General features: G+C 43.1%; 3 protein-coding genes across 4 annotated transcripts; 1 reads left to right on the forward strand and 2 right to left on the reverse strand.

Annotated features, from left to right (window-relative positions):
* Window positions 1-1,728: 1,728 nt before the first annotated feature.
* LOC115401962 (cysteine-rich secretory protein 3-like) lies at window positions 1,729-5,420 on the reverse strand. 2 transcript variants are annotated; one of them, XM_030110363.1, is made up of 7 exons: window positions 5,293-5,420; window positions 4,993-5,093; window positions 4,719-4,809; window positions 3,324-3,466; window positions 3,032-3,126; window positions 2,499-2,582; window positions 1,729-1,929 (listed from the first exon to the last, which is right to left on the reverse strand). In XM_030110363.1, exons 1-7 carry the CDS (start codon window positions 5,369-5,371, stop codon window positions 1,926-1,928), a joined length of 597 nt encoding a protein of 198 aa, XP_029966223.1. In that variant the 5' UTR covers window positions 5,372-5,420; the 3' UTR covers window positions 1,729-1,925. The 2 variants fall into 2 exon arrangements, with proteins under 2 accessions (XP_029966223.1, XP_029966224.1); XM_030110364.1 differs by lacking the exon at window positions 1,729-1,929 and having other exon boundaries at window positions 2,495-2,582.
* Window positions 5,421-8,638: 3,218 nt separating this feature from the next.
* LOC115402093 (macoilin-1) lies at window positions 8,639-18,019 on the forward strand. The gene is made up of 11 exons (XM_030110519.1): window positions 8,639-8,837; window positions 10,401-10,542; window positions 10,718-10,844; window positions 10,972-11,095; window positions 11,294-11,472; window positions 11,581-12,058; window positions 12,129-12,287; window positions 13,229-13,399; window positions 14,850-14,976; window positions 15,692-15,866; window positions 17,125-18,019. The coding sequence occupies exons 1-11, from the start codon at window positions 8,761-8,763 to the stop codon at window positions 17,313-17,315; spliced, it is 1,950 nt and encodes a 649-aa protein (XP_029966379.1). The 5' UTR covers window positions 8,639-8,760; the 3' UTR covers window positions 17,316-18,019.
* A 1,920-nt stretch (window positions 18,020-19,939) lies between these two features.
* Window positions 19,940-26,262, reverse strand: nrbp1 (nuclear receptor binding protein 1). Its single transcript, XM_030109492.1, is given in 18 exon segments — window positions 19,940-21,429; window positions 21,515-21,570; window positions 21,685-21,748; window positions 21,828-21,881; window positions 22,041-22,176; window positions 22,262-22,312; window positions 22,475-22,565; window positions 22,714-22,846; window positions 22,933-23,031; window positions 23,305-23,363; window positions 23,461-23,544; window positions 23,661-23,755; window positions 23,844-23,884; window positions 23,977-24,066; window positions 24,162-24,247; window positions 24,250-24,262; window positions 25,570-25,692; window positions 26,020-26,262. Coding segments are annotated over 18 exon segments (1,614 nt in total). The 3' UTR covers window positions 19,940-21,333.
* Between the last annotated feature and the right edge of the window lie 353 nt (window positions 26,263-26,615).

The raw sequence follows: 26,615 nt of genomic DNA on the forward strand, positions 1-26,615 counted from the left end.
TGATCCCCCCGCGTACGTCAGCATGCAGCCCAAATTTTGAGACCGCGATGCGCGTACGCCGGTCGCACTGGTATATGCATGTGCCAGAGCACCACAGAAAAACAATACATTGAAGCAAATAATGGGAACTACTTTTTCTTTTGAAATCACTACGCCCAGATGCCATGTTTAGTAGTTCCATCTTAGCAATTTTTGCAAAAACAACTCAATCTCGTAATTTTGCATTAATATTTCACAGCGTAGTGAGTGTGCGGATTATAACGTGTCCACCGCTCCCTCCCTTAAAAAAAAAAAAAAAAAAAACTGATGTCCCTTTAGGGGCTCCGTGTAAAGCAAAACAAGGAAAGATTTTTTTTTTTTTTTTTCTAAAAAAGGACCCCATCCTGAAGAACCACAAGTGTCATCAGATCCATCTGTGCTTCTCAAATGTGGCCTGCATGAGATGAACTCACACCAACACGACCTCATGTGAACCAGGACCCCACTGCGCGATAGGGGGACATGTTTGGTTGACCACCAAGAAGAGGCCCGCTCAGCCTCCTGCAGGGAGCAAGAGGTGTCTGTTCTTTTCTTCATTTCAGTGAGAAACAAAAACATGAAGATAATCAAGGTCCTTGTGGATGGCTGTTTCCGTCTTCTGTGGAGGCCTTTTTGTTTTAGGGGGGATTTCTTTGGAGGTGTTTCTGACATTACTTCTGCATTTTTTGCATATATGTACAGAGATAAATTAACTTTCACCCAGTGGACTGTGTTGGCCTTTCTGAAACATTATTATTGTCCATTTTGTAGATGTTACGGCAATTTTATTTAATAAAGGGCATCCGCCGGTGAGCTACGGTTGTTTACAAAAATACCTCTATGAGCACTACAAGTGAGGAAAAGCATGCATACATGAGAAATTTCCATTACATAGACTATTGTGAAGGATAGAGATGTGAATTTTTCTCGTTTCCTTTAATTTTGTGCTTATTAAAATGTGTGGAGTGGTTCAGAGATACGATTGTTTCTGCTCTGCATCTGTAAAGTTGCTATAATTCCTCATGTGTTTTGACTGATGATGTTGTATCAAACTACTGTCTGACAACACTGTTAAAGTATTCCCACTATCATAAAACTGTACACACAGGAATATAAAGTCACAAAGCTGCCACTTTCAAAAGAAAGAACATCATGGGTTTTAATCTATTTCAAGTTTGCATGTTCTCCATGTGCATGTATGAGTTTTCTCTGGGTGCTTTTATTTAGTTCTCACAGTCCAAAGACATGCATGCGAGGCTAACTGGTGACTCTGAGTTGCATATAGGTGTTATAGTGAGTGTGTTTGTCATTCTGTGTGTGTCCAGACACAGTCAGAATTGAATATATATACAAACAATTTGGCATAAATTTTTAATATTCCCAGGCCATCATGATTTAGGACAAGCAAATTGTTATTAGAGCCCCATATTTCAGCAGGTGTGGTCTTACATTGTGGATGTTTCTTGGCCCAACTTTTGGAAACCATTTATAACTTCCCTCCCCTTTTCTGCTGAACCCACCCCGTCGTGTTTGTTCTCCTTCCTCTCTGAGTTCACACCTCACATGCAGCCAAAGGGCACCTGCTCCTGCAGCCAGAGAGTTGCTTTGCCAAAGAAAATGTCCTCTTTATTTGATGATTCTCTTTATTAAAAGTAAAACAAGAAAAAACTTCTCTGAGAACCACTTCTCAAACTGTGTGTTTTTGTTTGTAAAAAGACAACACGAACACAGGTTTTCATTGCTGAGTTGCTTTAAGACCAATACGAGAGTCAGAGCCCATGGGAACGTGCATTGCTCAGATAATCCGGTCCGTGCACGGACAGCAGGAAGCCACGTCCTTGTGGCTGCAGGTAAACTGCGGCTTCAGATCGGGGCAGTTGCTGCACTGGTCGGTGTTTTTTCAGAGCTTATCTGAGAGGGAAGCAAAAGGAAACAAAAGAGCGACTGAATGACACTGACTGGAACAGAGGAGCTGGACAACTTCAGTGGTATTTTCTTAAGACAGAGACAGCAGCTCTGCAGCAGTTTTCTTTTGCAGCCAAAGCAACATGCAGCACGCTCAGAAACTTCAGCAACTTTAACTGATGCAAGAAACAAATGTTGAATAAAAACAAACAAGTGCACGATAATGACAAATATATACGTAAGAGAGCTCTCTATACAGATAAGATTTGTGTGTTTGACCATTACTTTCTGAAGATGATGAGCAGACAAATACATTTATGGAAGTATAATTGAAATGGACATGTGTTGAAATATTTTATATCATGAATCAGTAGAACTCACCTCGGGGTTGTGAAAAGAGTTTACCAAAATGGTGAATTAGTACATTTTATCAGTGCAGATGAGCTCATTTCTCTTCATTCTGCCTTTCATGTACACCAATGCACAAATCATTGTGTATTCTGTTCAGACCAACTCCAGTCTTTCACGGTCATTGACAGATTACTGGATTACAGTCCCAACACTGTCTTACTCACTTGCACAGTTTGTTATCGCAGGAACCGGTACAGGAAGCACAGGAGGTTCCTGAAGTGTAGGGACGAGTAAACTGGTAGTTTCCACTGTAATGAAGGCCAGACCATCAAATATTAAACAAAACAGCAAACACTCATGCAGGATATGAGCACAAACATGTCACGAAAACTCAATTTAAATCATTATTCAATGGACACACAACATTTTAGTTGTACATTTCTCCTCATGAAATATAATATGGTTGAGATCACTTTGCCTTAATTTTGAAATTAAATTATGGCAATCACAAAATAATGGGAATTAAAAATTCCCAATACTATTGGGTATTTTAAGCGATAATAATTTGATCTTGAAGCAGAATAACACTGAGTATTCCATAAAGGTTTGAGGTGTAGGTAACTCAGGAAAACAGAAAATATGTCCAAAAGCAAAAAACGTTGCACCTTGAGATATAAACATTTGAGTTAGTTCATGAAATGCATGCAAAAGTTCTATATTAAATAACGGGGGTGGCATTACGAAGCAGTGTACTCACGGAGGGCAGTATTGGCAAACGTAGAAGTATTTGTAGGTAGAGTTGGGGCAGTAGGCCATGGCACAGCCGATCTTGTTAGAGTTGTACCAAACAACCTATACAAAGACCAAAAAAACAGAACATGTCAGCGATGGCTGCTTTCTCTCCTTATTTTTACAGTCAGTCCAGTTTTGAAAGAACAGACTGTTGATCACAGTTTGGTTTCCTGGCAGTGAAAACAATGTTTTCATGCTCCTCACAGAGATAAAAGTTGGCCATTCCTGATGTAAACCATATTCATCTGTGACCGCACCTGTGTGAAGTGTCCGACCACCCCTCCATTGATGGATCCCTGGCCGTAGCGCCAGTTCTTCACCTCATCGTACCACTTCTGGATGGCACTGCTCCAGGAGTTCTTGGCGCTGGACATGTACAGATTCTCTCCACAGCCGCTGCCTGAGGTTAAAGGGAAGCAGGTGGAGAGCTCAGCAGAGGGAGGGAATTCTGTCGCATTTCAACCCCCCCCCCCTAAAAAATGACAGAGAGCTCGGCCATGATCACAAATGAAAGAGGAAGAAATATGCTCTGAACAGGAGTCGGCAGCCTTTACAATTAACAGTGCCTGTTTTGCCAGGTTGCATTATATAACCTTTAAAATGAGGATAAAAACTACTTAAAATGATAAAACTAGTTTGTTAAACTTTGAAAAACAGAACAACAGCAGTTTCACATAAAGCCAAATTCTGGTCAATAAGTTTGACAGCACTCATAAGAAACTACCAGTGCTGCATGTCTTTGTTTACATTTTTCTTAATTTATTGAAAATATAGCAAAATGTATTGTTTCAACTGAATACATCCATCCATCCATCTTCCACTGCTTATCCGGGGCCGGGTCGCTGGGGCAGCAGTCTCAGCAGGGACGCCCAGACTTCCCTGTGCCCAGACACTTCCTCCAGCTCTTCCGGGAGGATCCCAAGGCATTCCCAGGTCAGCCGAGAGACATTGTCCTTGGTCTTTCCCGGGATCTCCTCCTGGTGGGACATGCCTCCCCTGGGAGGTGTCCAGGAGGCATCCTAAACAGCTGCCCGAGCCACCTCAGCTGGCTCCTCTCGATGTGGAGGAGTAGCGGCTCTACTCCGAGCTCCTCCCTGGTGACTGAGCTCCTCACCCTATCTCTAAGGGAGCGCCCCAGCTCATTTCAGCCGCTTGTATCCGGGATCTTGTCCTTTCAGTCTGACCCAAAGCTCATGACCATAGGCGAGGGTGGGAACGTAGCTTGACTGGTAAATCGAGAGCTTCGCCTTTCGGCTCAGCTCCTTCTTCACCACGATGGACCGATACAACAACCGCATCACTGCAGCCGCTGCACCGATCTGCCTGTCAATCTCACGCTGCTTTTAGTAATTAAAGGAAGAGGAGTTTAATTATCTAGGGGTCTTGCTTTTAGTAATTAAACTGTTCTATTTTAATATGTTGGGGTTTTACTTTTGTTCTAGTTTTAGACATATGAAGCTATGTGAACTGTTTAGCGCTCACCCAGCCTTTAGAACAACAACATTACAGAATTATTGGAATATTTGGGTTATTTCATGTGCAGCTTCTTTGGGGTTTTGAATACCTCTCCTATAGATACAGATCTAGAAGGTAAAAGTCAGACAAATGTTTCAGGCTTGTTAAAAGACAGTGAGGTGTGAGCAGGAGCTTACTGCTGATCACTCTGTCGCTTGACGAGCTGTGCTTCATGGAGCAGGTGTTGGCCCATCTCTGGGCGTTGGCTGCAGCCTCGCTGTTCCAGCTCTGTGGAGAGTGAGCATTAGACTGGCACTTAGAGATGACTACACTATGTACACTACTGGATAATGTTAAAGTCTTGGCGGTTTCTCACAAACTGACAAGTCTCACTAACATTTAGTTCGTGATCACAGTATTATAATTCTGTCACATTTTAGATTTTCGTTGAAGCACTGTGCTGTGTGTTACCATTTTCTTCATGTCGGTGGCAGTGGGACTGACGGACCTCCTCAGGGTGTTGTGTTTGTTCACAATTTCATTCTGCTCAGTGGAAGTCGTCCGGACGGTGACTATATGAAGACATAAAAAACAACAAACAGTGTGACTGAGTGAAGAACGACCTGAGCGAAGAAGGTTGGAAAAATTACAGGGCTCAAACACTCACCTCCCTTCAGATTTCAATTCCATTGAAAAGAGAAAATGACAGTTAAGTTATTGCACAAAACAATTTATTTCCACAATAATTAGAAGAGATGTTGAATTCTATACTTACCTCAGAGGCCAAAGTGCTCGGCACCCCGAGGGCAGCCACCAGGCCCAAAGCGCAGAGAAAGGAGAAGGTGTACATGGTTCAGGGTAAATCAAAGACTCTACGCCTTCGATGACTGCAAGTCATGTTTATATAGTGTGACAGTCAATCTTGAGAGGCAGCCTGTTGATCAGGTTGTTTATCTGTGGAGTTCTGGGCGGAGCCTTCACTCTGAGAGATAACCCTGCAGGTTAAAAACTGCTGCCAGGTGAGAGTTTGCAGCCAAACACTCAGGGAAACGTCTCCGCTGCACTGTTAAAAGTGAGATGTAAAACCTCATCGCAATGCGCGACCGGAAGTTTCTTCTGTGCTCCATTCAGACCCTCAAACAATTCCCATCATCCTTTTCAGCACTAATGCTTCCCCTCTCTGGACCGGGTTAACCGACATCAGACAGCAAAGAAATTAATTTCATTATCTTTTAGTTCATTTACGAACTAAAAAAATCCACTAAACTGAATCAAGACAATTAATCTTGAATTCATTTTTTTTTATTCCATTCCAAAAGGGATGGTGTCCTTTGCTTACTTTCACGTCATGTGTTTGTTTAGCGGGGAACGGAACAAGTGTTGAAAATTTAAACTGAAACTGAAAAAAACAATCCCTAGCTGAAACTTAAAACATAAAACTAAATCTTAGATGTCAGGAGAGAGGTCTGGCTGGCACCCGTAAAAAGTCAAATAAAAAACTTCTCCCACATCCGCCCCACCGAACCGTCACGATATGCAGGATCATGCAGACGTGATAACTAAACACACAAATTCAAGGGCACACTTGATCGAACAACACCTCTCAAATCAGCGTACACCTGTGAAATGTCCCTTGTGTCTCTGTTACGCCGTAAAAGCTTTTGTATACTTTATGCAAAACCAAACGGAACATGGCTTCGAAACCAAATGTTGACTTTGATCAATTTAGTAATGTTGTAAATTTCTCCCGGCATCTGGAGATAACAGTTTGTGTTCACACTTCCTACCCTTTGATATCTCATGCAAAACATTATTCGGCTCTCTGCTGAGGTCATGCAGCAAGCAAATGCATTTTTATTTGGGCAAATTCTCACAAATATTAGGCTTTTATTATCATGCACAAGGACAAAAAGTGTGTGGTCGTACACCAAACAACCCAACAGTTGTTCAGAATTTAATTTGTTTGAAAGTAATTTCCAACCACTTCAGTAGTTTCCACAACAACAGAGCTATTTCAGACTGGAATATATCAGCTGTAATGATAAGTGTTGAGAAAGTTGTAGAAATGTTTATCTCGTTCACAATAACACAAGATAAAATGTGGGAAAAGTTTGTTTTTTCCTCAGCATAAAACAGCTGCCTGCTCACAGGAAAGGTTGATAAAATGTGTGAAGCAGTCAGCTGACTGTTATTCCCTTCCAATAAACTTCATTATTTGAAACAAACAGCTACGCTGGACTGGTTGTGCTCCTGTCTGCCAGATAGAACCAAACCAATAAACATTTCTGATTCGGTGTCCTCCTCCTCTCTGCTGTTCTTGTGGAGTTCTACGGGTCTCAGTTCGGCCCCCTGCTTTTATCTCCTCATTTCCGTCCCCTGGGCTCTGCTCTCAGATCGTGTGGTATCTCCATTCATTATTATGCTGCAGACAACCGAAATAGAAGGATGACGACTCAGTTACACCATTACTTAAATATCTAAATGAGGTTAAATCCTTGGTGGCCCTAATGTCCCTTGTCACTGCAATACTCAACATAACTTTATTTATTCAGCACCAAATACAACAGCCGTTTCCAGGCAGTGCTACAGACAAAAAAAAAACAAAAAAACAAAAAACAAAAAAACCCTCAACAATTCTTCATGAACAAGCAGACTGTGGAAAGAAAAAATTTTTTTTCTAACAAGAAGAAACCTTTACACGACCAGATTCAGAGGTGGCAGCTGTCTACTATACTGGCCTCTTGTACCTCATACAGGTTTTCATGTCTTTAAAGACAGACTTTTAATTTGACAAGATTATCGGTGTCATCTGGTTTCATTGATAAATAATAGATTTCATTTGTGTGTCGTCTTCATTAATGCCGCGCTTCCTGATAATCGCAAGCATGATGTGAAGAGTAAAGCCCCCAAGAGAATTCTGTGGTACTTTAGTCTGAGCTGAAGAGTCCTTAACATGAGCGAAGTGGAACCTGTCTGCACCTAGTTTAATGCCACGCCTTTAATCCCAATATGTTCCAGAATCTGTTGTATGATGTTATGATCAATAGTATTGAATGCAGAACTGAGATCTAATAGAGGAGAACAGAGACCAGTCCTTTATCTGAGGCCATGAGAAGATCTGTACTAACTTTGGTTAGCACTGTCTCTGTGCTATGATGAACTCTAACACCTGACTGAAAACAGTCAGATTTATACATAAATGTTTGTGTAGCTGACTTGCAACAACCTTTTCCATGATTTTAGAAATAAAGGGGAGGTTGGATATTGTGCAGTAACTTGTTAAAATACCAGCCTTAAAGGCTTAAAGGCCTGCTACTAAATATAAGTTGATTTGATATTGGTGGGCTAATCAGGGAAAGTCTTTAAACAGTCCAGTTTGGATTGGGTCTAACAGACGTATTGGTTTAATAACTAGGTTAAGTCTTGCCTCACAGCAAAAACTTTCCAGAGATTTGGGGCCTTTCTGAGCCAAGTTACTATGTCATCCTTATCCCATCTAAACCATTTTACCCTGAAATGTGATTACCTTGCCTAAAGTCACCCAAATTATATCAAGATTTAAATTTGTCCTTTTTTTATACCAATATCCATCAGTGTGGGTAAAAGGAAACTGCTTCAATTATGAAAATCTAAAATTCAAAAATATTGATCGTTTTATCAAATAGGGCACATTTTGTGCAAAAAATCAGTGTTGATAAACTGAAAAATGTTTTTTTTTTTTCTGCCCTCTCAAATATGTCTGGAAAGATCATCATCATCTTCTTGATAATGACAGATATGTTGTTCATACTTAATAAGCAAAAAAAGGTACAACTACTTGTATTCCTGCATGTGTTCTGGGGAAGCTGGCTGTTTGCATCAGGAAATATGCAGATTTTAATAATGGATTGGACAAATTTGTACAGTATGTACAGTCCGTTGATCTGCTCCCCTCCTGCGATGAGCACTTGTAGGTGCAGGCTCCGTCTGCGCATGCGCAGAGCGCTCCGTCTGCTCCGTGATGCTCACGCAGACATCATCATCATCATCATCTTCTTCAGCAGCAGGTTGAAGTGAGGGTCCTCGTCCACCAGGAGGAGGAATCTGCTGTTTTATTTATTTCTGCTCGCTGCCCCTTTCTTCTTTTCTCTCGGTCTATTTTTCTTTTTTAATTGCAATATAATTGTTATTTGTCGCCTCGTTGCCGCTGCCGCTGCTGCGGTGTCACACATCCAGCACGGAGGGAGGAGAAGCCATAAGATGAAGAAACGCTATGTGGACGCGAACAGGCTCCGGAAAATGAAAAAGCTGAAAATCACCGAGAAGCTGTCTGAGAGGTAGATGGAGCCCGGAGCGGAGCCGCGTCGCCCCTGGCGGCCGCCGCCGCCGCTTTTGTTGTGGTTGCGCGTCTTTGTGTTAGATTTCATCCGTCGTCATTTCTGTCTGCTCACCTGTCTGCCTTTCCCATCCCCGCATCTCTCCACATCTCATCTAAATCCTCACATTTTTTTTTTTTTTCATGCAGCGCATCCCGTCTGCAGATTTAATAATAAAGCCTCACTGCGGCTGGAACAAGGAGGCGGGGAGCGCAGGGGGGGAAAAAAAATGTTGCGCCGAGTTACTTCAGCCTACATTGTTTACAGAGACACGCACGTTCATTAGCAGTTGTGCAAGTTGATATCGGTCTCCAGCCTTCTAAAGCCGCTTTATTTCTACAATATTTCCCGGATTCCCCACACCTATTGTGTGCACAGTTAACGCACCGTGTCTTTTCCAACACTTTCCTCTTACTGGCGTGCAAGTAAACCAGCTCAATTTGCACAAAAGACTGGACAGTGTCGAGGTAAAGTAGCCATAGATTAAAAAAAATAAAGCACTTGTTAAGGCATTTGCACACAAAATATGATCATCAAATAAAAAGATGAAAAGTGATGGGATTTCCCTCAATTTGCTGAGTGCCCCAGCTATTAAATTATTGCTCTTTGTGCTCCTTCCTACCCTTTCGAGAGTGACAATTTGCACGTTTGACTGCTTTATTGGAAATAATTTAAGGGTATCCTAAAATAAATACAATCTGATGATCACGACTACTATTTTAACTTTTATTTCCATCTAAGATGCTATTTTGATTCTCCCACCCCTCTCCTGACCATGTGACATATTGCTTGTTTTAGTGATGACTTAATTACAGGTATGGCAGGTTTCCTTTAAGCTACAGTGCAAAATCTGAAAGCAAATATCAAACTCTTTCAGTTCTATTCAAAGGCAAACATTCATTTACATGCATAATTTCATATCTCTGCCTGCCCCATTCCATACCTCCAAATGAGATCATTTTCATTTGAAGTCATTTCTGTTTTGTTAATTCTATCTTACATTTTAGGTTTTTTTTTAATAAATCAAAATGCCTTCAGTTGGCTTTATTTATCGATCAATTTTTAAGAAAGACGGGCATATCTGAACTTGCAGTCGGATGCTGGTGTGCTCCCTCTCTCCTCCAGATGAAATATTGCCATGGTTACCAAACAAAGAAGGGGTGATGTGATAGCAGCCTATGGATGAGCAGAACAAAGGAGGAAACCACAGCTCCTGCCTGGCTTGTGGTCGCCTCATAAAATGAACGAGGGAGACAGTCATTGTTCTTGTGGAGCTTCCACATGAAAGGACGGACTGCTTTTTTTTTTTATTTTTAAGACACAGCTGCACAGTTATTTCTTTGGCTCAGTGTATGCGATTTCCTGCATTGCATTTTGGGGGGTGTGTTAGTGTTTAATGGTTAGACTGAGTGCGTCTGAAATGCCTTTATTCACTCGGAGGGGCGCAGGTCCTCTTCCACGTGGTAGAAAACACCCACTTCCTTGTGCTTTGTCATAACAAAGAGGCCGGGCTTTGTTTTGCAGTGCTTACACCTTCCTGAAGTTTATGGTGATGTGGACGCTGGTGCTGCTGGCCGATTTCATCCTTGAATTCAGACTGGAGTACTTGTGGCCGTGCTGGCTGTTCTTCGGCAGCGTGTACACCACTTTCCACTGCCACGGGCTGGTGAGGACTCCTGCCATGTTATTTTACATTCTGTGCCATCATTGCAATGATAATCTAGTCTGAGCTAAGCCGAGGAGACAGATGACATTTACCACACGGAGAATATTGTTTCCCCGGGTTTTTTCAATTAAGATCAATGTCACTTACTGAAATCTGTTGTTTCTTTTGTTTTCAGGTTATTTGTGTTGTTTTTGTTTGTGCTGCCTTCACGCTGGACATTTTTTGTCTAATTTTCGTTCCTTTGCACTGGCTGTTCTTTGTGGCAAGCACCTATGTGCTATTCAATTACATTTGGCACACAGGTGAGTAAATAGATTATTCTTTTCAGGCCTTGTTCATGATGAAATACACCCCCGCTGGTCATAGATTTGTTGCTTTCCCAGGTATTTCATTTGAATAAGTTTGACGTTATTGTGAATTTCTCCTCAGAAAAGGGCATCTGCATATCGACGGTGTCCCTGTGGATCCTGCTCGTGTACACAGAGGCTTCACTACGACTCAAAGACCTTAAAACTTCTCACGCCAACCTGTCTCATCTTTTCGCTGCACACTGGTGTGTGGAATTGATTTCTGTTTGTTTTACTTTAAAATAAGCTCATAACTTATGTCAGATGCTGGAGTTTTATGTAACATGCCAAGCTGTGTGTGTGTGTGTGTGTGTGTGTGTGTGTGTGTGTGTGTGTGTACGTCAGTTGCAGGAAATCAGCTGTATATTCTAACAGACTCATTTTGCCTCTGTATTTGCTTTCAGTATTGGGTACCCTGTAGTTTATCTGGGGTTTGATGCCACCTGCTACTTCACCAACATCTTCAAGCTGCGCATACAGAAAGCCGTGCAGAGTGAGAATGACTTCCACATGCATCTCCTCCAGCACTCGCTCCCACCGGGCCTGCAGGTTTACCCCAAGACGGGCGCAGATGGCAGCAGCAGTGAGTCTCGTCACCTAAAAGTTTACGATTCCACTCAGCATCCTGACTAATAATAACGACGGAGCCCCGTCACGCACCATAGACATTAACCTTTTTGTTTCCACGCAGGCTCCAAGTGGAAGGTCAAGCCTGAGTCCAGTCAGTACCAGTGTCAGAACGGCGCTGTGGTGGCTCACGATGAGGCTCACACCGTGGACTGCCTCCAGATCCGCAGCGAGGACCGAGTGGCCGAGAAGGGCTCTCAGGAGGCGAAGACTGCAGAGTCGAACCGGCGGGCGCCGTCCTCGTCGTCTAAACCCGCCGTGGCCGAGTCCAGAGAGCTCCCTCAGAGCGGGACGGCGGGACCGGAGGCGTCTGCAGCCACAGAAAATCTACCTCAGGACGAGTACGGAAGCAAGCCGGCGCGGTCAGCAGCTAAGAGCTCGTCGCCAAAAGGCCGCAGAGGCAGCACAAACACTCCCTCACCGCCGGCGGGCAGGACCGAGAAGAAGCAGAGGTCCAGCTCGAAAACAATCAGCCCCAACAGGGACGCGGCGGACAAGAGTGCCGCAGCAGCTCAGAACTTCCACGCTGACCAGATAAGCAAGTGAGTTACGATCGACGGACGTTAATTCAAACGCGCGGCCAAAGCTAACAGGTCTTTCCGGATCCGCCAGGCTGGAGCAGGAGTTGAGGAGGCTGAAGGGCGAGCTGCAGACGAGTCGGCAAAGCGAGCAGGAGCTCCGAAGCCACATCTGCAATCTGACCAACAGCGAGAGGAGCCTGAGACCGGAGGTGTCGCTGCTCCGGCAGTCCAACATGCTGCTGCAGAGCAAGTGAGTGGTCCGCCGCGGCCGCTGGGGAGAGCCGGTCCGCTGCTCCAGCTGAGAGACGCTTCGCACGTGACATCAGTCTGTTAACAACACAGAGGGATGAAAACATAAAAACACGTTGGGCATGCAATGTGGGCAGACTATGACTGAGCACATTTTAAAATATTGATCATTTTATTATGTAATGCCTTTTTGCCTGAGTTGTGAAGCACTTGAGTTGCTTTTCATGCATGAATGGTGCACTGTAAATGAAATGTTTTATTTTTAGACCAGCTGTAAACAAAAATACGTATTTTAAGAATTCTCTTCATTGATGTTAAGAAAAAAAAATGAGCGAAAAAGTAAGTTATGTATCTGAAATCGCTTGCCGAGGATGCTTCAAGTAGGCCATAATACAAGACGACGTCAAGAATTCAGATTTAAGAAGCTGTAGCCAAAAAAATCACAATAAAATCACTGATTGTTTAGTTGTTATTAGTAAATAGTCCAGGTGAAATTCAGATTTATCAAACAAAACCGAACAGAGACGAGGGAATTTCATGTTTAATCATCAGCTTTTTTTTTCAATCTGCGCAGATGAAGATTTACAGAGATGTGTTATGTTACATGTATTTTACTGTTTTTATGTCAGTTTAAACCAATTAGCCCACTAAGCACTTAAAATAATGAGGAATTCACTCCATTACGTAGCTCTTTCAGAGTCTCTGCAGATCAAAGCCTCATCCTGAGGCCAGAGGCTTTAAATCGTGTTCGAGATGAATATGTTATGCAGTTTCGATCAGCACCTCCAGCTTTGATGGGATATGCTCCACTTTCTACAGGAAGGGGCTCTTCAGTGACTCTGCCGCTGCGAGGATGAAATGAAAACACACTTAGCGTTTAATGTCTGTTTGCGCCTCGCTGCGGATCTGCTGAAGTGGGGTTTAATGATGTCGTCTCTCCAGGATTTTGTGCCTGACTAAAAACAAACAGAGGGACAAGCAGACCAGCGTGATGCTGGAGAAGAAGAGCCGAGCCGAGGCCGAGGCCCGGCTGGCTGCCGAGAAGCAGCTGGCAGAGCTTCAGGCTCAGAAACTGGAGGAGGCGGCGAGCACAGCAAGAAGTCTGACGAACAGGTAAATCACACCTGCGCGACCTCCGCATCACCTGTTACTGAAGTGATGAAGTGCCTGAAGCCTGCATTTGCATTTTTATCTCACTAAGCATTATTAAATTCTGCTGGGTTCCAGATAATATTTTAAGAAACGCCATGAATTACTCTAGTTTTCCTGTTGTTTTGAGAGTTAGAGGAGGAGATCTGCATCACTCTCCAGTCTGTATGAAGTGAGCCAGCTTTAGCTAAATGCTGTTGGTTCATATTTTAGACTTTTTGCTTGCCTTCCAGTTTTTTTTTTAAAAAAAAAGACATAACTTGTTCTTATGTGAGCTCTGTGGCTGCGAGTTGGTGGAACTTGTTAACTTTAATCACTACATGGTTTTTTTTCTACTAACTTAAGTCATCTGCTTAAATTCTGATCGAGTAATTAAAAAGATGATAAAATAAGTGTAAATTAACAGTGTCTGGACTCCAGCTTCTGATTGTGACATTTATTGGCCACATTTTCCTGGAGTAATCTGTACTTTTTTTTACTTTCTACGATTTGACATCATCTTTAGTTCTTGCTTTTTGATATCAGTTTTGTCATTTAATGTCATTTAATGTAAAAACTAACTTGCATAATAACCTAGACAAGGCAGTTAATTCCTTTGCTAGTCATTCCTTTCTTCATCCCTGAGTGGCTCATGAAAGATCACTGTGTTATATTGTAAATGAAAACAAAATAACTTTCTGTGATGCAGTCAGGTGATTTAGTTTTCCAACGTGCCTTCAGCTTGTTTTAGTCTGTATTTAGTATTAACAGGCAGAGTGAACAACTATTTCCCCCTGAAACTGTCGGCATATTGGAAAAAAAACAGTAATATTAGATGTGTAATATAGATGTGGAAAGTATAATTCCAAGCGTGGCCTCCACAACAGCATCTGTACGTAAATGACATGGAAGGTGGAAATGCTTAAAGCAGACAAGAAAATGGTTTTACCCTTAAGAAAAGACGTCTTTTGAATCTGTGACATTGAAAATCAGTGGTCACATGGCTGACAATGAAAAGAAATAACACAGACGACAGAGCATTTCACATTTCCCCTCCAGCTTTGTTTCCTCAGCTTGAAGAGCACAAAGAGCTTTTCTAGTTTGTTTTGGTGAGAACGATCAAACGGACGTTTCCTTCAGCTTTTGACTCAAATATCTGTAGTTGTGAATCAGTGATTTACGTGTGTGTTTTTGTCATCTCTTTACGCAGATATGAGAGTGATGTTGATCTTATCGAAAGCAGGCAGGAAACACACGAGGCTGTTCGCTTTGCTGCTCGCTTTCCATCATCACTGCTTATCTTTTAACCGCCGTTTAGGAACAAAGAGACAAATGAAATGTCATGTTTCTTTCTGTGTGAACTGGTCTGCATTTCCAATGAAACCCTCTCTCTCTGTGCTTACGACTGTCGTTCTCTCCCATTTTCTTACACCAGGCAGGAACACTGTGAAACCCAAATGTTAAAGAAAAGAGTAAAAGATCTAGAAACAGAGTACAAACAACTGCAGCTGGAGTGTCAAGTGAAAGAGAGTCGTGTGGTAGATCTAGAGAGTGATGTTGAGGTATCTCCTTCATCTATTTGGGAATGAATTTGTGACTTTAATGTCTGTGAGTCTTGAATGGTGCAAGTTCTTGGTCGTCCTCAGTTTTGTTTTGATAGTTTTTTTGCATTTTTTTCTATGTGTTTGTGTAAGTGGCTTTATTTTATTTTATTTTTTTTATGAAGAGCTTTTATATTGTTTGTGATGTTTTCCTTTGGCCTGAAGTCCTCGTATTGCACTCTGCCATCACGTCGGTATGCAGTATTATCGTGCGTGTTGTTGTACTGTGTGGCATTCGGTTTCATTTTAGTGACACACTCTCCATGAAGCATGATGCCGGGTCTTTCATCAAAGCATTGCATTACTTTTTTAAAGGTCTTTGGGGCCCCGAGCCCCCTTTTACAAATGTGAGAAATGGTAAAAAATTAATGTTAACGCAGAAAGAATCATCTTTCAGAGCAATATCCCTCTTTTTTTATGTGAAGCTTTTATGTGCTCTGAGTAGCTGGCCAGTCCATCATCAGTGTGTGATCTCTCTCTGTGGCGCTTTGGCTCCCGAAGTGAGTCCCAAAAAGTAAAAAATCATGTCGGTGAATAAAACTCAAGCGCCGGCTTTAAATCTTTCAAAAGATACTTTGGAAACCAAAGCGCCGCCTTCCTCCCGCTGGTCACAGCAGGAGGTCATCCTTCATGTTTCTCTGCTCGGCCTCACTGCTGACGCGCTTCTCGGATTCAGGCTCTGGGAAAGTACCGCTGCGTGGAGAAGGAGACGGACATGCTGCTGTCCACTCTGTCGGCCATGCAGGAGAAGGCTCAGCATCTGGAGTACAACCTGAGCGCCGAGACGCGAATCAAACTGGACCTGTTCTCCGCGCTGGGAGACGCCCGCAGGCAGCTGGAAATCGCTCAAGGTTCGTGCAAAAAAAAAAATTCACAAAATCATTTCGTTGAATCCTCATGTGTTTTTCTTGAGTAAAAGAAGAACTTCATGTTCTTAGTTCTGTTTGTTTCATGGGCCAGCAATTAGAGGAAACAGAAAAAAAAAGCCTGGCAGCAAATTAAACATTTATATTTTTGAGTAGAAACCAAGAAACATGGTTTGTTGGAGAAACTTTGCTTTAAACAGCACCACCGTGTGGCCAACAGGCACACACCCTTCATCAGAAGCAGAAACGCAGACATCTGTGGGAATATAAAAATACAAAACATGTTGCGTTTGGCTCAGAGGACGACTCCGGACGCCAGACGTTATTGTCGGTGAACAGGAGCTCATCTTTATTCCAATCCAAGGAAAAAACACAAGTCTAAATATCCAAAATCCTCGAGATCACAGTCGATGATTACTGGGCCCCTGAAAGCAGGACACAGGAACAGAGACGTCGGCCTTCTTTGCAGCCTGTGAGATTATTTCCAAGAAGGGCAATTAATCACATTTGAAGTCACCAGTGAAGAGAGTCTGCCCTTCAGGTGGTTCAGCCATGTGACTGCTAGTTATCTCTACCAGAGACGTCACATCCTGTATTTTGGTTTGCTGGCTAAAAAAAAAAAAAAAAGATTTAACAGATATTTGGGGCTGATTAGTGACTCCAACATAACTTTAGTTTTTTTATTTTCATAAAAGTAGAGAATACTACAGACACGAAACTTCCCATAATCAAAGTTTTGTTCCATTCCACTTTTGATTATTTTTGATTCGTCTTTTAATTGCTTTGCGGTGGATGTTTTTAGACCCAGTGGTTTTACAAATTTAATCCAAAGTCCAGACGTGGCGTGTATTTGGATGACAAAGTGCTACATTTGTGTTTTTCATATCCTGTTATCATTTTCGTGCACCTGGTGGATGAAGCTTTTTGGAACTGCAGCCACCGACTTATATAACTCATTATTAACCATTATGCAGTCGCAGCCAAACGAAGATGACACATCCAGAAATGTTGGATCCCATTAGCCCGTTCCCGCCGTGTCTGTGTTTTTAAGCAGATAAAAACGTTTCCAAGTATTTTTTTTTTCAGTTTGAAAATAACAAACTGGTGCATGTATTCCCAGTATATCAGTCTAAATTAGTTCTGCTCGGCGTAAGCAAAATGTATGAACTGTTATTATTGTGTGTGTATGTGCATTGAAATGACCACGATGCCCCCCTGACCGCGGTCCGATGTGTCTCCGCAGATAAAGTGGTGAAGCAGGACCGGGAGATCAGCGAGATGAAGCAGAAGATCGCGGAGGTGATGGCCGTCAGCCCCGGCGTGTCCTACATGGCTCCCCGGCCTCAGGTGCCTCAGTATCTCACCAAGCTGCTCAACTCGGAGCGCTACATGCTGAACCCACGGGCGCTGATGTACCAGTGTTTGAAGAAGTGAGAGGAGAGGCGTCCGGCCCCCCCCCGCCACGCCCTCTGGAATCCTCTCCGGGTTTATCGCAGAGCGACACGACTTTGTGAAGTGGTCTCACTTCCAGCCATGAATGGAATCAGAGCGAGCCTCCACCAGCCCGATGCCTTCTTGCTGCGCTGACGGTGCTAACTCGATATTATTCTGTACATTTCCTGTTTCCTCCCACAGCGAGCTTCTCTCCCAAAAATGAGGTATCCTAATATGCAGAGCTTGCTCGAGACGCCTTTTCTTTTCTTTCTTTTTAATGTAAACGCAAGCCGATCATCAAGAAATACAGAATCAGGAGTCAAAGCACAACATGTTGGCTGAATCGATCCCTGCAGGCTGATTCAATTCAAAAACCTGCGGCTGGATGTGAACATTTTTACTCTGAAAATCAGTGAAATACAGGAAGCGCGAGTCCCAAATCCTTCACTTTAGTAAAACGCTGTGTAAAGAGATGCTTGACCAGTAAACTTGACTAATAAAAAAAAAATACAGATGCAATAAATGCAGCCGTATAACTTCTGACGACCACTTCAACACTCTTTAAAATGACGTGTTATGTTTACCTTTGTTGAGGAATTGACTGAATATAATCACATTGTTTAAAACTTTTCAGGATTTTCTTAAGCATTGCAGTATTTATTTCAGTTTTTATACTTTATTATCACAAAAAGTTTCCAGTGTTGGGTATCACAAAATGATGAAATGGACCCCTTTTTCCAACAGACATACTGTTCTGTTGAGGAAGTATTGGATCATCTGTGCTCTTTTTTAACCCACAATACAAAAAAAAAATAATTCTCAAATATTTCATATTCATAGCACAGCATACTCATGAAATTTGAAAAGCTGTTTTCCTGACCTTTAGAAAGAAAAAAATATGGAAGGAAATGTTTTAAATTCACTCGTTTTGAATAAAACTTAAGATTTGCTCATAAAACTACCAAATTCTACCAAATTTATTTGTGCAACTATCTCATAATCTAGCTTTGCTGCATAGTTTCTGCCCTGGCATAAAGAAAAATGCATTTGTAGGATGAGCATCAGAGTATGTAGATGTGGGTGATCCCCATGAAAAATTTGCCAAATATTTTCTTCAGATGCCAAACTGCTTTTCTCTGTTTTATTTATTTATTTATTTATTTATTTATTTACTTACTTACTTATGGTATCATTACAAAGAAAATTGACAGCCTTCACAATCTTGTACGATTTTTAAACAAAGAAATTGCAGATTTACTTACTTATTGTGCAAAGTTTCTTCAAATGAAGTTATAAGAAGGGAAGATGTTCTGGAAATAAGATAGAAAAAAAGCAGGAAAAAAAAAGGTTAAATAAATAAATGTAAGCATTATATTGAAATTTGTGAGACGTCTCAGTTCGAGCATATAAAGATGAAAAATAATGACGGAGAATTAACAACCTTGTTAGTTGTGTCCATGGAGTTTTATTAAAATTTAATATGACTTTATTTGAAAGAATACTATTTGGTCCGAACAATGTCATACATACATTTTTCTCAAAGTGTAAATGTAATTATTTAACATGAATTTTAAGGCAAGTATGCAACATGATGTCTGTGCCTGTAAATAGAGACTATTTGAATTGTGCTAAAATTTGAAACTGAAGGTGTGGGTGCATCTGATTTACATTTTTAATATCTAAAAATACAGTGTTTTCTAAAAAAAAAAAAATGAAACCTTTCAAATTTGGAATATTTCTATTTAACAGGAATTGTCTTTGTATGGCGCCTCCTGGGGGACGTTTAAGAACAAATACAGTGATGTTTTACTGAGTAAGCTGATGGAAGTTGAGGGGACGCAGTTTGCTGGAGTTTACTGCCACTCAGCTGACAGCTATGTTTCATGTTTGGTAGCCTTTTGTCGGGGGGGCCGCGGTGTTTTTAACAACACAGGAACCAGACATGGCTCGCAGATTTAATTACTGTGCCTATATACATTACTTTCAACCTGGGAAGTAAAAACACAAATTTAATGTGAAAGAGTAATGTGTTTGAATTGAAGTGCTATGTACTGTTTTTGTAGTTTTTTTTTTTTTTGTTTGTTTTGATTTGATTTTTTTTGTACTCACGCTGTACAGAATTGAAAATACCCACGCAGCTGAAAAACACTCATGAACTGGATGTCACCATTTTTGGTAGCTTTTTATTTAGAGCGTGTTTTTAGGGTGTTTTATATCAAGAATATTTTTTAGTCTCGCTGTACTTCTATTGAAACTGCTGTAATTTTGTACGGCAAAACGTGTTTGTCAGCATGAAATGTGTTTTATCCAACTGTTATTTGAGCACACATTGTGACTTTATGTACATGGATATACTTGTACAAGGGCTACAGTTTTCTTAACATTTTGAACCAATAATTGTTAATTCGAGCAGCGCCGCTCTGAGGACGGCGCTCAACACTTCTGTCACACCAGGATGGAGTTTTGTATAAATAATTTAAACGGTTGGAATTTTCTCTTGTTCTTTGTGTGTTAATTATTCACATTCGCTTTTTTTTTTTGTGGTATGTTTGACTCCTCAGGCTCTAAAGTTTGCTGGAACTTGTAAAAATCAATAATTGAGGGAAGCACCACAGACAAGACGATTGATAGTGTACTTTTTTTTTTTTTTTAATTTCAGGAAGTGAAAAAAAAAAGAGGATAAATGCATTGCAGAAACAGAGAACAGTGTCCAGCATACAGTGTACAAGATGGTTACAAGCATGTCAAGCTGCGGCCGCACGCTTGTATCTCGCCGTATCTACACACACCGTGTCAGGAAGGCGGTCGCGGCTCAGAGGAGACGAGGCTCCGCCGCCGGCCAAGCTTTCCGATGACGCCTTTCCTAAATTAGATCCTGTCGATGTGCACGGAGCCAGAGGCCAGGAGACGTTTCCAACAGGGTACAGAAGTGTACAGATGTGCAAACTAGCAGAGAGATCCTCAAACAGTTAACAGGTAAAATGTAAAATAGGTGGTCAGAGCCAAAGAATGAATATATCAGAAACGGCAAGGGGGGGGGGGGGGGCGTCGAACGGAAAACAAATCAATGGTGATGGACGATGGCCGAATCGAATTTAAATTAGCTTTTTGGCATGTAATAGAAATTCATTGTTGTGCTTAAAATGCAACTTTTTTTTTTTTTCCCCTCTAAACCCAATTTGCGAGAACTGCCTGGTGTTCAGTTGATTCGTATTCAGACGACACCGCCACACTGCATGGAAAACAAGAGCGAAAGGAGCAGGTAGAAACATACATTCAAAGCAACCACCGACTGGCTTTAGTGCTGGAAGTGAAGAACATGACACACCGAGGAAAAGATACACAAATAGATTTTTTTTCCTTCTTCTTCTTCTTATATTTCATCTGTCGCTCATCAGATGGTGTCGCAGCTGCATATTTCCTGACTACGATGCGCGCGAATTGACACGCCGTCTCGTGTCTTCACAGAAAGATGGCTCCACTCGAGAAACTTCTGAAAGGCCGGACGACCAGACTTTACCTTACGACACCAGAACACACACACACACGCTTCAGTATGCCGGGACACACAGCCGCCTCCGTACAGACAACTATTCAACAGCTTGAAGTAAAAATGTTTAAAATACAATTTTAACACTGACTCAAGGGAAATACTGCTGTTATCCATTTCGTTTTGCTCATCTCTCCACAGACGAAAGAAATAAGCCAAAGAGTGACAACATTGGTGTTTTCCATCAAGTTGTAACTAGGATTTCCTCTTGTAAAAGAGAAGCAGATGGCTGTATTAGGTGGGAGAAAACAAAAATAATAATAATAAAGAAATAGAAAGCGCCAGCCACTTAGTGGCAGCTTTTCCCGCCAGTAGTTTACAAGGACAGGCTGCTGCAGGACCTGCAGGCAGACCAAGGCTCCCTCCTCCGTCCTCGCGGTGATTTCCTGCGACTCCGGCGACGGAGCGAACGCTCGTCCACGCCGCGGAGGACGGGGAGGGCTGAGAGAAGGCCTGGCGGCTCCTCCGCTACGAGGACACCGTCACCGGGTTGAGGGAGCCGTTCCGGCTGTAAAACTTGGAGAAGGCCTCTTCGAGGACCGACGCCAGTCGCGGCTGGTCGCCCTGGAACGGGAAAAAACGGGAGGTTTTGAAGGGCGCGGCGGGAAGGAAAGCGCGCGAGAGGTCGGAGGGGGTGAACGCCTCTCACCTCGCTGATGAACCCCAGCTGAACCAGCTCCACTGCCAGCTCCTGCACGTTCTCATCTGGACACAAACAACGAGCGCAGACCATCAGACTAAGATCCGATACCTGGAGTTATGAAAACCCAGGGAGCAAACAGCGTGATATAATGTCAGCTTGAATGTGAATATACTCACTTGGTAACAAATCACAGCTCAAATGCCTGTTGAGCTTATCCTCGAGTTTTAGCAGCAAGGTCAACTGAAAGGAGACAAAATACAGTCACTTAAATATCCAAAATAAAAGATTTGGCTTCATCGGAGAGGCAGAGGAGACTCACGTGATGCTTTGTGCCTTCGTCTACGGGCTCGATATTGCACTGCATCTGAAGGACCTGGCATGAAAAGAAAACATGTAGGGATTTACAGAAACAGATAAAGTGTCTCAGAAAACACTGAGGCGGAAGAAAAGACAGCTTAGGAATCAGATAGAAAGCTGAAAACAAAATGGAGATTTGAGATAAATCAGCCTGCGTTTGGCCTCCAGCTCATACCTTCCTGGTCTCCAGCTCTGCAGGCTCAGGAGTCGGGGTTTTCACTGAGGGGGGGACGATGGGCGACTTTACCGCCTCCTGCTGAGGCTGCTGTGGACACGGGATCCCAAACGCAGTCAGAGGGTAGATCCCGTTCCTGAAGAATCGGAAAAGACTGAAACGCTGCACTTGTGGTTCCATCTGCCAGCTTTGCGAGTACTGAAGGAAACCTCGGTACTCACCTCACATCTTCCAGGAATTTATCCAGCTCCAGGGCGGGAAACTGAGACAGCCTGACGGAAAGATGAAGAACCGTCAGTCATCTTCGACTGAGCTGCTTTTAGTCAACATTTACAACACAAGACGAAGCAGCGATCGCTCCAGTCTATCGTGATGAGTTCAGTTCGGCCACCAGCTTCAAAGATGAACAAATGATAGACAGCGATCTCACTCACTTCATCTGAACTCCCTCCTTCGCCTCGACGATCACCAGGTTGGGGTCCATGTTTTTTGTCATTTCCTCTAAAGCATTTTCTGGGATCATGTCTGCAGACAAACGAGAGACTGTTTACAAAGAAAGATTCAACTACCATCAAAATCTGCATTTCAGCGACAGCGGCATCCTTCAGGTTTTGTGTGTGTGTGTGTGTGTGTGTGTGTGTGTGTGTGTGTGTGTGTGTGTGTGCTGACTCACGCTGGTGGCTGACGATGCAGTGCGCAGCCAGCAGCTTCAGTAAGGGCACCTCGAACAAGGCCTGGTGAAACAGCAGCTCTCTGGCTGTGGGGCGTTTGCTGGGATCCATCTCCAGACACTTCTGGATGAACTCCTGAAAGGCGGCGAGGGACAAAGCCACTTATTTGACTACTGAACGGCCACTTGGGGTTTCATTCAGCCGCCCTCTGCCTCGCTCACCCGCTGCAGTGGGTCCTCTAAGGACTGAATGGCACTGTTTATGGCTTCTTGAGACACATACGATGAATCTCCATTACTCTGGATTTCCAGCACAGCCATCTAAGGAAGACACAGAGCTCATGTCAGCAATCCTGCTCGGACTTATTTACATGAATAAAGGATATTTTCATAGCAGCAGATAAGATGACAGCTGAAAACATTGAATAAACAGCATCAGTGCGTTCAAAAACGAGTCCTGAGAATAAGCAGAGCTCCAGGAGCCAGTCGTGACTCACTCTGCTCTATCTGACACAAACTGGGGAGAAAAAACCAGCCGACATGTTTATCAGGATGCGATCGACACCTGAGAGAAGAAGAATCTCATCCGCTCACCTCTAAGGCGCACATTCCAAAGGAATAGATATCCACGGCTGTGGTAACATTGGCAACAGCTGAAAGCAGACGAGAGCTGATCAATATCGCGCAGACACAAACACGCCTCCTCGGGAGGCCGGAGGCGAGCGCCACGCCGCGCCGGCAGGAGCTCACCTCCGTATTCTGGAGCGAAGAAGTGGAGGCTCTTCTGCTCCTCCCGACAGGTCTTCACGTGGTTATTGATCGTGTCGGGAGCGACTGAAAACAGCAGGGAGAACATCCACTAATGAGGGGAGAATCTGTGCTACAGATGGTTAAAAAGAACCCCCGGGCTTTATTTTAATCTCGCCGTTTTAAACGCTTCTGAGGCGCACCTGAGCCAATCTTGATGAGGCCGTTGTGCTGGATGAAGATGGTGTCACACGTCAGGTTGCCGTGAATGATGGGAGGTTCACAGGAGTGCAGGTAGCTGGAGACAAATGAGAAACGGTCAAAGGATCAGGACGGTTTTCTAAACACGTGGTATTCTGTAATCCCGACAGCGGGCGGAAGCTGACCTGAGAGCAGAGAGGATCTGTGTGCACCAGCGTTTCCAGGCCTGTTGGACAGGTTTAGTTAAAACACGCTGCTGCTGTTTACAGAGAGATTATTTCAAATCATTTGTGTGAGTAAAGCCAGAGCTGTCCAAACCTTTTCATTCATGGTCTTGTGGTTTTTCTTTGTCTTTTTCAAAAACTGTTTGAGGCTTCCTGAGGACATGTATTCGGTGATGAAAATCACCTGCGCACAAAGGAGAACAAAAGGATCAGTAGCACCAAATGAGCACAATCGCCTTTTGTGGGTATGTTTAAAAAGTGTTTCAGATGTTGTCATACCCTCGCTCTGTTCTCTTTCACGTCCGCCCAGTACTTGTGGAATTTCACAATGTTCAAATGCTCCAGCTGGATCAAATTGTCAAAACTGCTTTCACCTTTTCCTTTGGAGTTTAAAAAAAGAAGAACAAGAAAACAATTTGATGGTTAAAGCACAGTTTTACACATCCAACAGAAGTCATCATGTCCAGTTGAAGCTACAAGCTTCTGATTTTGATGAAAACAAACTGAAAAGCTAGAACCACGTTAAGGATCAGCTAAAAAATAAATCTTAAAGCATAAGTAGTTGGATACATTTTATATTGATTTATTCATTGGGAAAACTTTGAGGTTCAGTCACAAGCGGTCCATTAGCTGTGTCACTTCACAACATTTTTCAGCTCTTTCCTGGGAACACAGTTTTAAATACCGTCTAGTCTCCAGTGTATTCAGACTATTCCTCACACAGACTGCCTGCTTTGCTCAAGCGAGCCTCTCATATCATCCAAAGTATTTTAAAAGCCTTAAACAACTCTTTCACAGCTGCGTCTGGCACCTGGCTCGTCTTCCTGTGCACCTGATGTTTGACTGCTTCGGTCCAGCAGGTTGATCTTATTCCTGAGGCCTCTGTGATGATATGTGGAACACACCATGACGCAGAGAGCTGAATATTACACCCCCGAAAGAAAGATGAGCCCACTTTTTCATATCTTTTTCAAAAGACTAAGCTCTCTTATGTTCGGATCAGTACTGAAAACCTGTGTTACAGAATCAATTAGTATGATGAAATGTATATTTACATCCTAAATTTAGCTTTCATCAAAGTTTATTCACAGGAAATATTCACCACCAGCTCGGCTGTGTAAATGTCCAACAAAGCTGCACTAAAATCAACAGTTCAGAGGATGAGGTGTGTGTCGCTCATGCAAAAAAACTTAATGGAGTCACAAAATTTAAGGAATTGTTTTGAACGAATCTGTAGCTACAGCACACAGAACTGCAATCAGCTGTTCAAGTTTATCTGAAAATGTAATCAACAGACACAAACTATTTTGGAAGTGAGAGAATGAAAGAGTGAAGCTAAACAATTAAAATACCTTGAATGCCAAAAGATTTACGAAAGTAAGAACCTGAAATAGGACTTGTCCTGATCTTTTGGTTATGATACAAATACTTGCAATTTCTTTCTGCAGCTGTTCAGGTACAGTATGTACTTTGCGCTCATACTGGCATCAACAGGTCTGACCGCTTGACTAAGAAGCTTAGAGGCAGAGGAGAAGGAAAAGCAGCACAGCGAGGTTAAAATTAAAGAAAGCAGCAAAACACATCAAAACAAGTGCTGATGGGATTTTTTTCCATTCGCCAGAATAACCATGATAAATGTGAGCTTCAGGGAGACAGATGAACTTCACTGCTGCAGCGCCGCACTCACCTCTTGTAGCTTGAAATTCTTCCTTTCTGAGAACATGACTTCATTCCAAACCACCTCCACTCCTTCCTCTGTGTCCATGGCCAGGTACGCGTTATCGATCCCAGGGACGTTGCGCTGATTTACCTTCAGGAAGGAAACACAGAATGTTATTGAAACCTTCCATCACCAGCAGATCCACAAAGCAACATGAAGTTTTTTTTTCTAATCATATCGATCACATGTGCATCAATCAGCCAGAAGTTTACAAATCAGTGGTGCAGCAGGGAAAGTTATCAGTGAAGTGTAGAAACCTGCATGCAGAAAGATCAACATGTCATCCTGTGCTGATTGTAGTCCTGGTATTAAAATGAGTTGTACAGTGACAGACCTGCATGCACAGTAATCCCAGGAGTTTTCAGTGAATCGTGCAGATCGTAAACATGAAGCTTACTGCACAGTCATCTCCCTCACCTCTTCTCTGCGTTTCTGCCAGCGACCACACGGGCTCTCCTCCAAAATCTCCGACTCATCCTCGCTCTCCTCTTCCTCGTCCTCCGTGGCGGCGGTGGCAGGAGGCTGGGTCACCATGGACACCGGGGGAGACACGGATGAAACCTGACCGGTGGGCGCAGCGGCAGCGCCGGCGGCGGCTGCGGTCTCCGGCTTCGCCTCCTGCACGGTGTCCGGGGCCTGCTTGCTCTCTCCCTCAGACATCTTCTCAGCCGTCAGGCCCAGCAGCCCGCTGCACGACACACAGACACGGGCCCCCCCACGTCCCGCAATGTAAACACCACACATCAGAGCAGCGGTTCATCATTAGCATCACTTTAACGGCAATGTGACCGCTCCTGCCGCACAAGACGTTAGCTTCAGCAGAAAAGGCCAGAAGTCAGGATACATGGCTGAATATAAATTAACAGAAGTGGGATCAACCTACGTGTTAAAGACGGGAGACGTGACGATGCCAGCTCCAGTTTAACAGGCTCCCGGTGCGGCAGGCCGATCCCAGCTGGCTCCTTTAGCTTCAGTCTTGTGTGTTTCTCGGCGGAGGCGCGGCTAGCTCTGCG

The sequence above is a fragment of the Salarias fasciatus genome, chromosome 15 (genome assembly GCF_902148845.1).
Source record: "Salarias fasciatus chromosome 15, fSalaFa1.1, whole genome shotgun sequence".
NCBI classification, from domain to species: Eukaryota; Metazoa; Chordata; class Actinopteri; order Blenniiformes; family Blenniidae; genus Salarias; species Salarias fasciatus.

Excerpts from the sequence above, each read along its gene's own strand:
- LOC115401962 (XM_030110363.1), bottom strand. The coding sequence starts at position 5,371 with ATGTACACCTTCTCCTTTCTCTGCGCTTTGGGCCTGGTGGCTGCCCTC. Across the intron at positions 4,810-4,992 it reads CCACCGACATGAAGAAAATG|AGCTGGAACAGCGAGGCTGC; the intron begins GTAACACACAGC and ends CACTCTCCACAG. Across the intron at positions 3,127-3,323 it reads TGGTCGGACACTTCACACAG|GTTGTTTGGTACAACTCTAA; the intron begins GTGCGGTCACAG and ends GTCTTTGTATAG.
- LOC115402093 (XM_030110519.1), top strand. The coding sequence starts at position 8,761 with ATGAAGAAACGCTATGTGGACGCGAACAGGCTCCGGAAAATGAAAAAG. Across the intron at positions 8,838-10,400 it reads ACCGAGAAGCTGTCTGAGAG|TGCTTACACCTTCCTGAAGT; the intron begins GTAGATGGAGCC and ends TTTGTTTTGCAG. Across the intron at positions 11,473-11,580 it reads GGGCGCAGATGGCAGCAGCA|GCTCCAAGTGGAAGGTCAAG; the intron begins GTGAGTCTCGTC and ends GTTTCCACGCAG.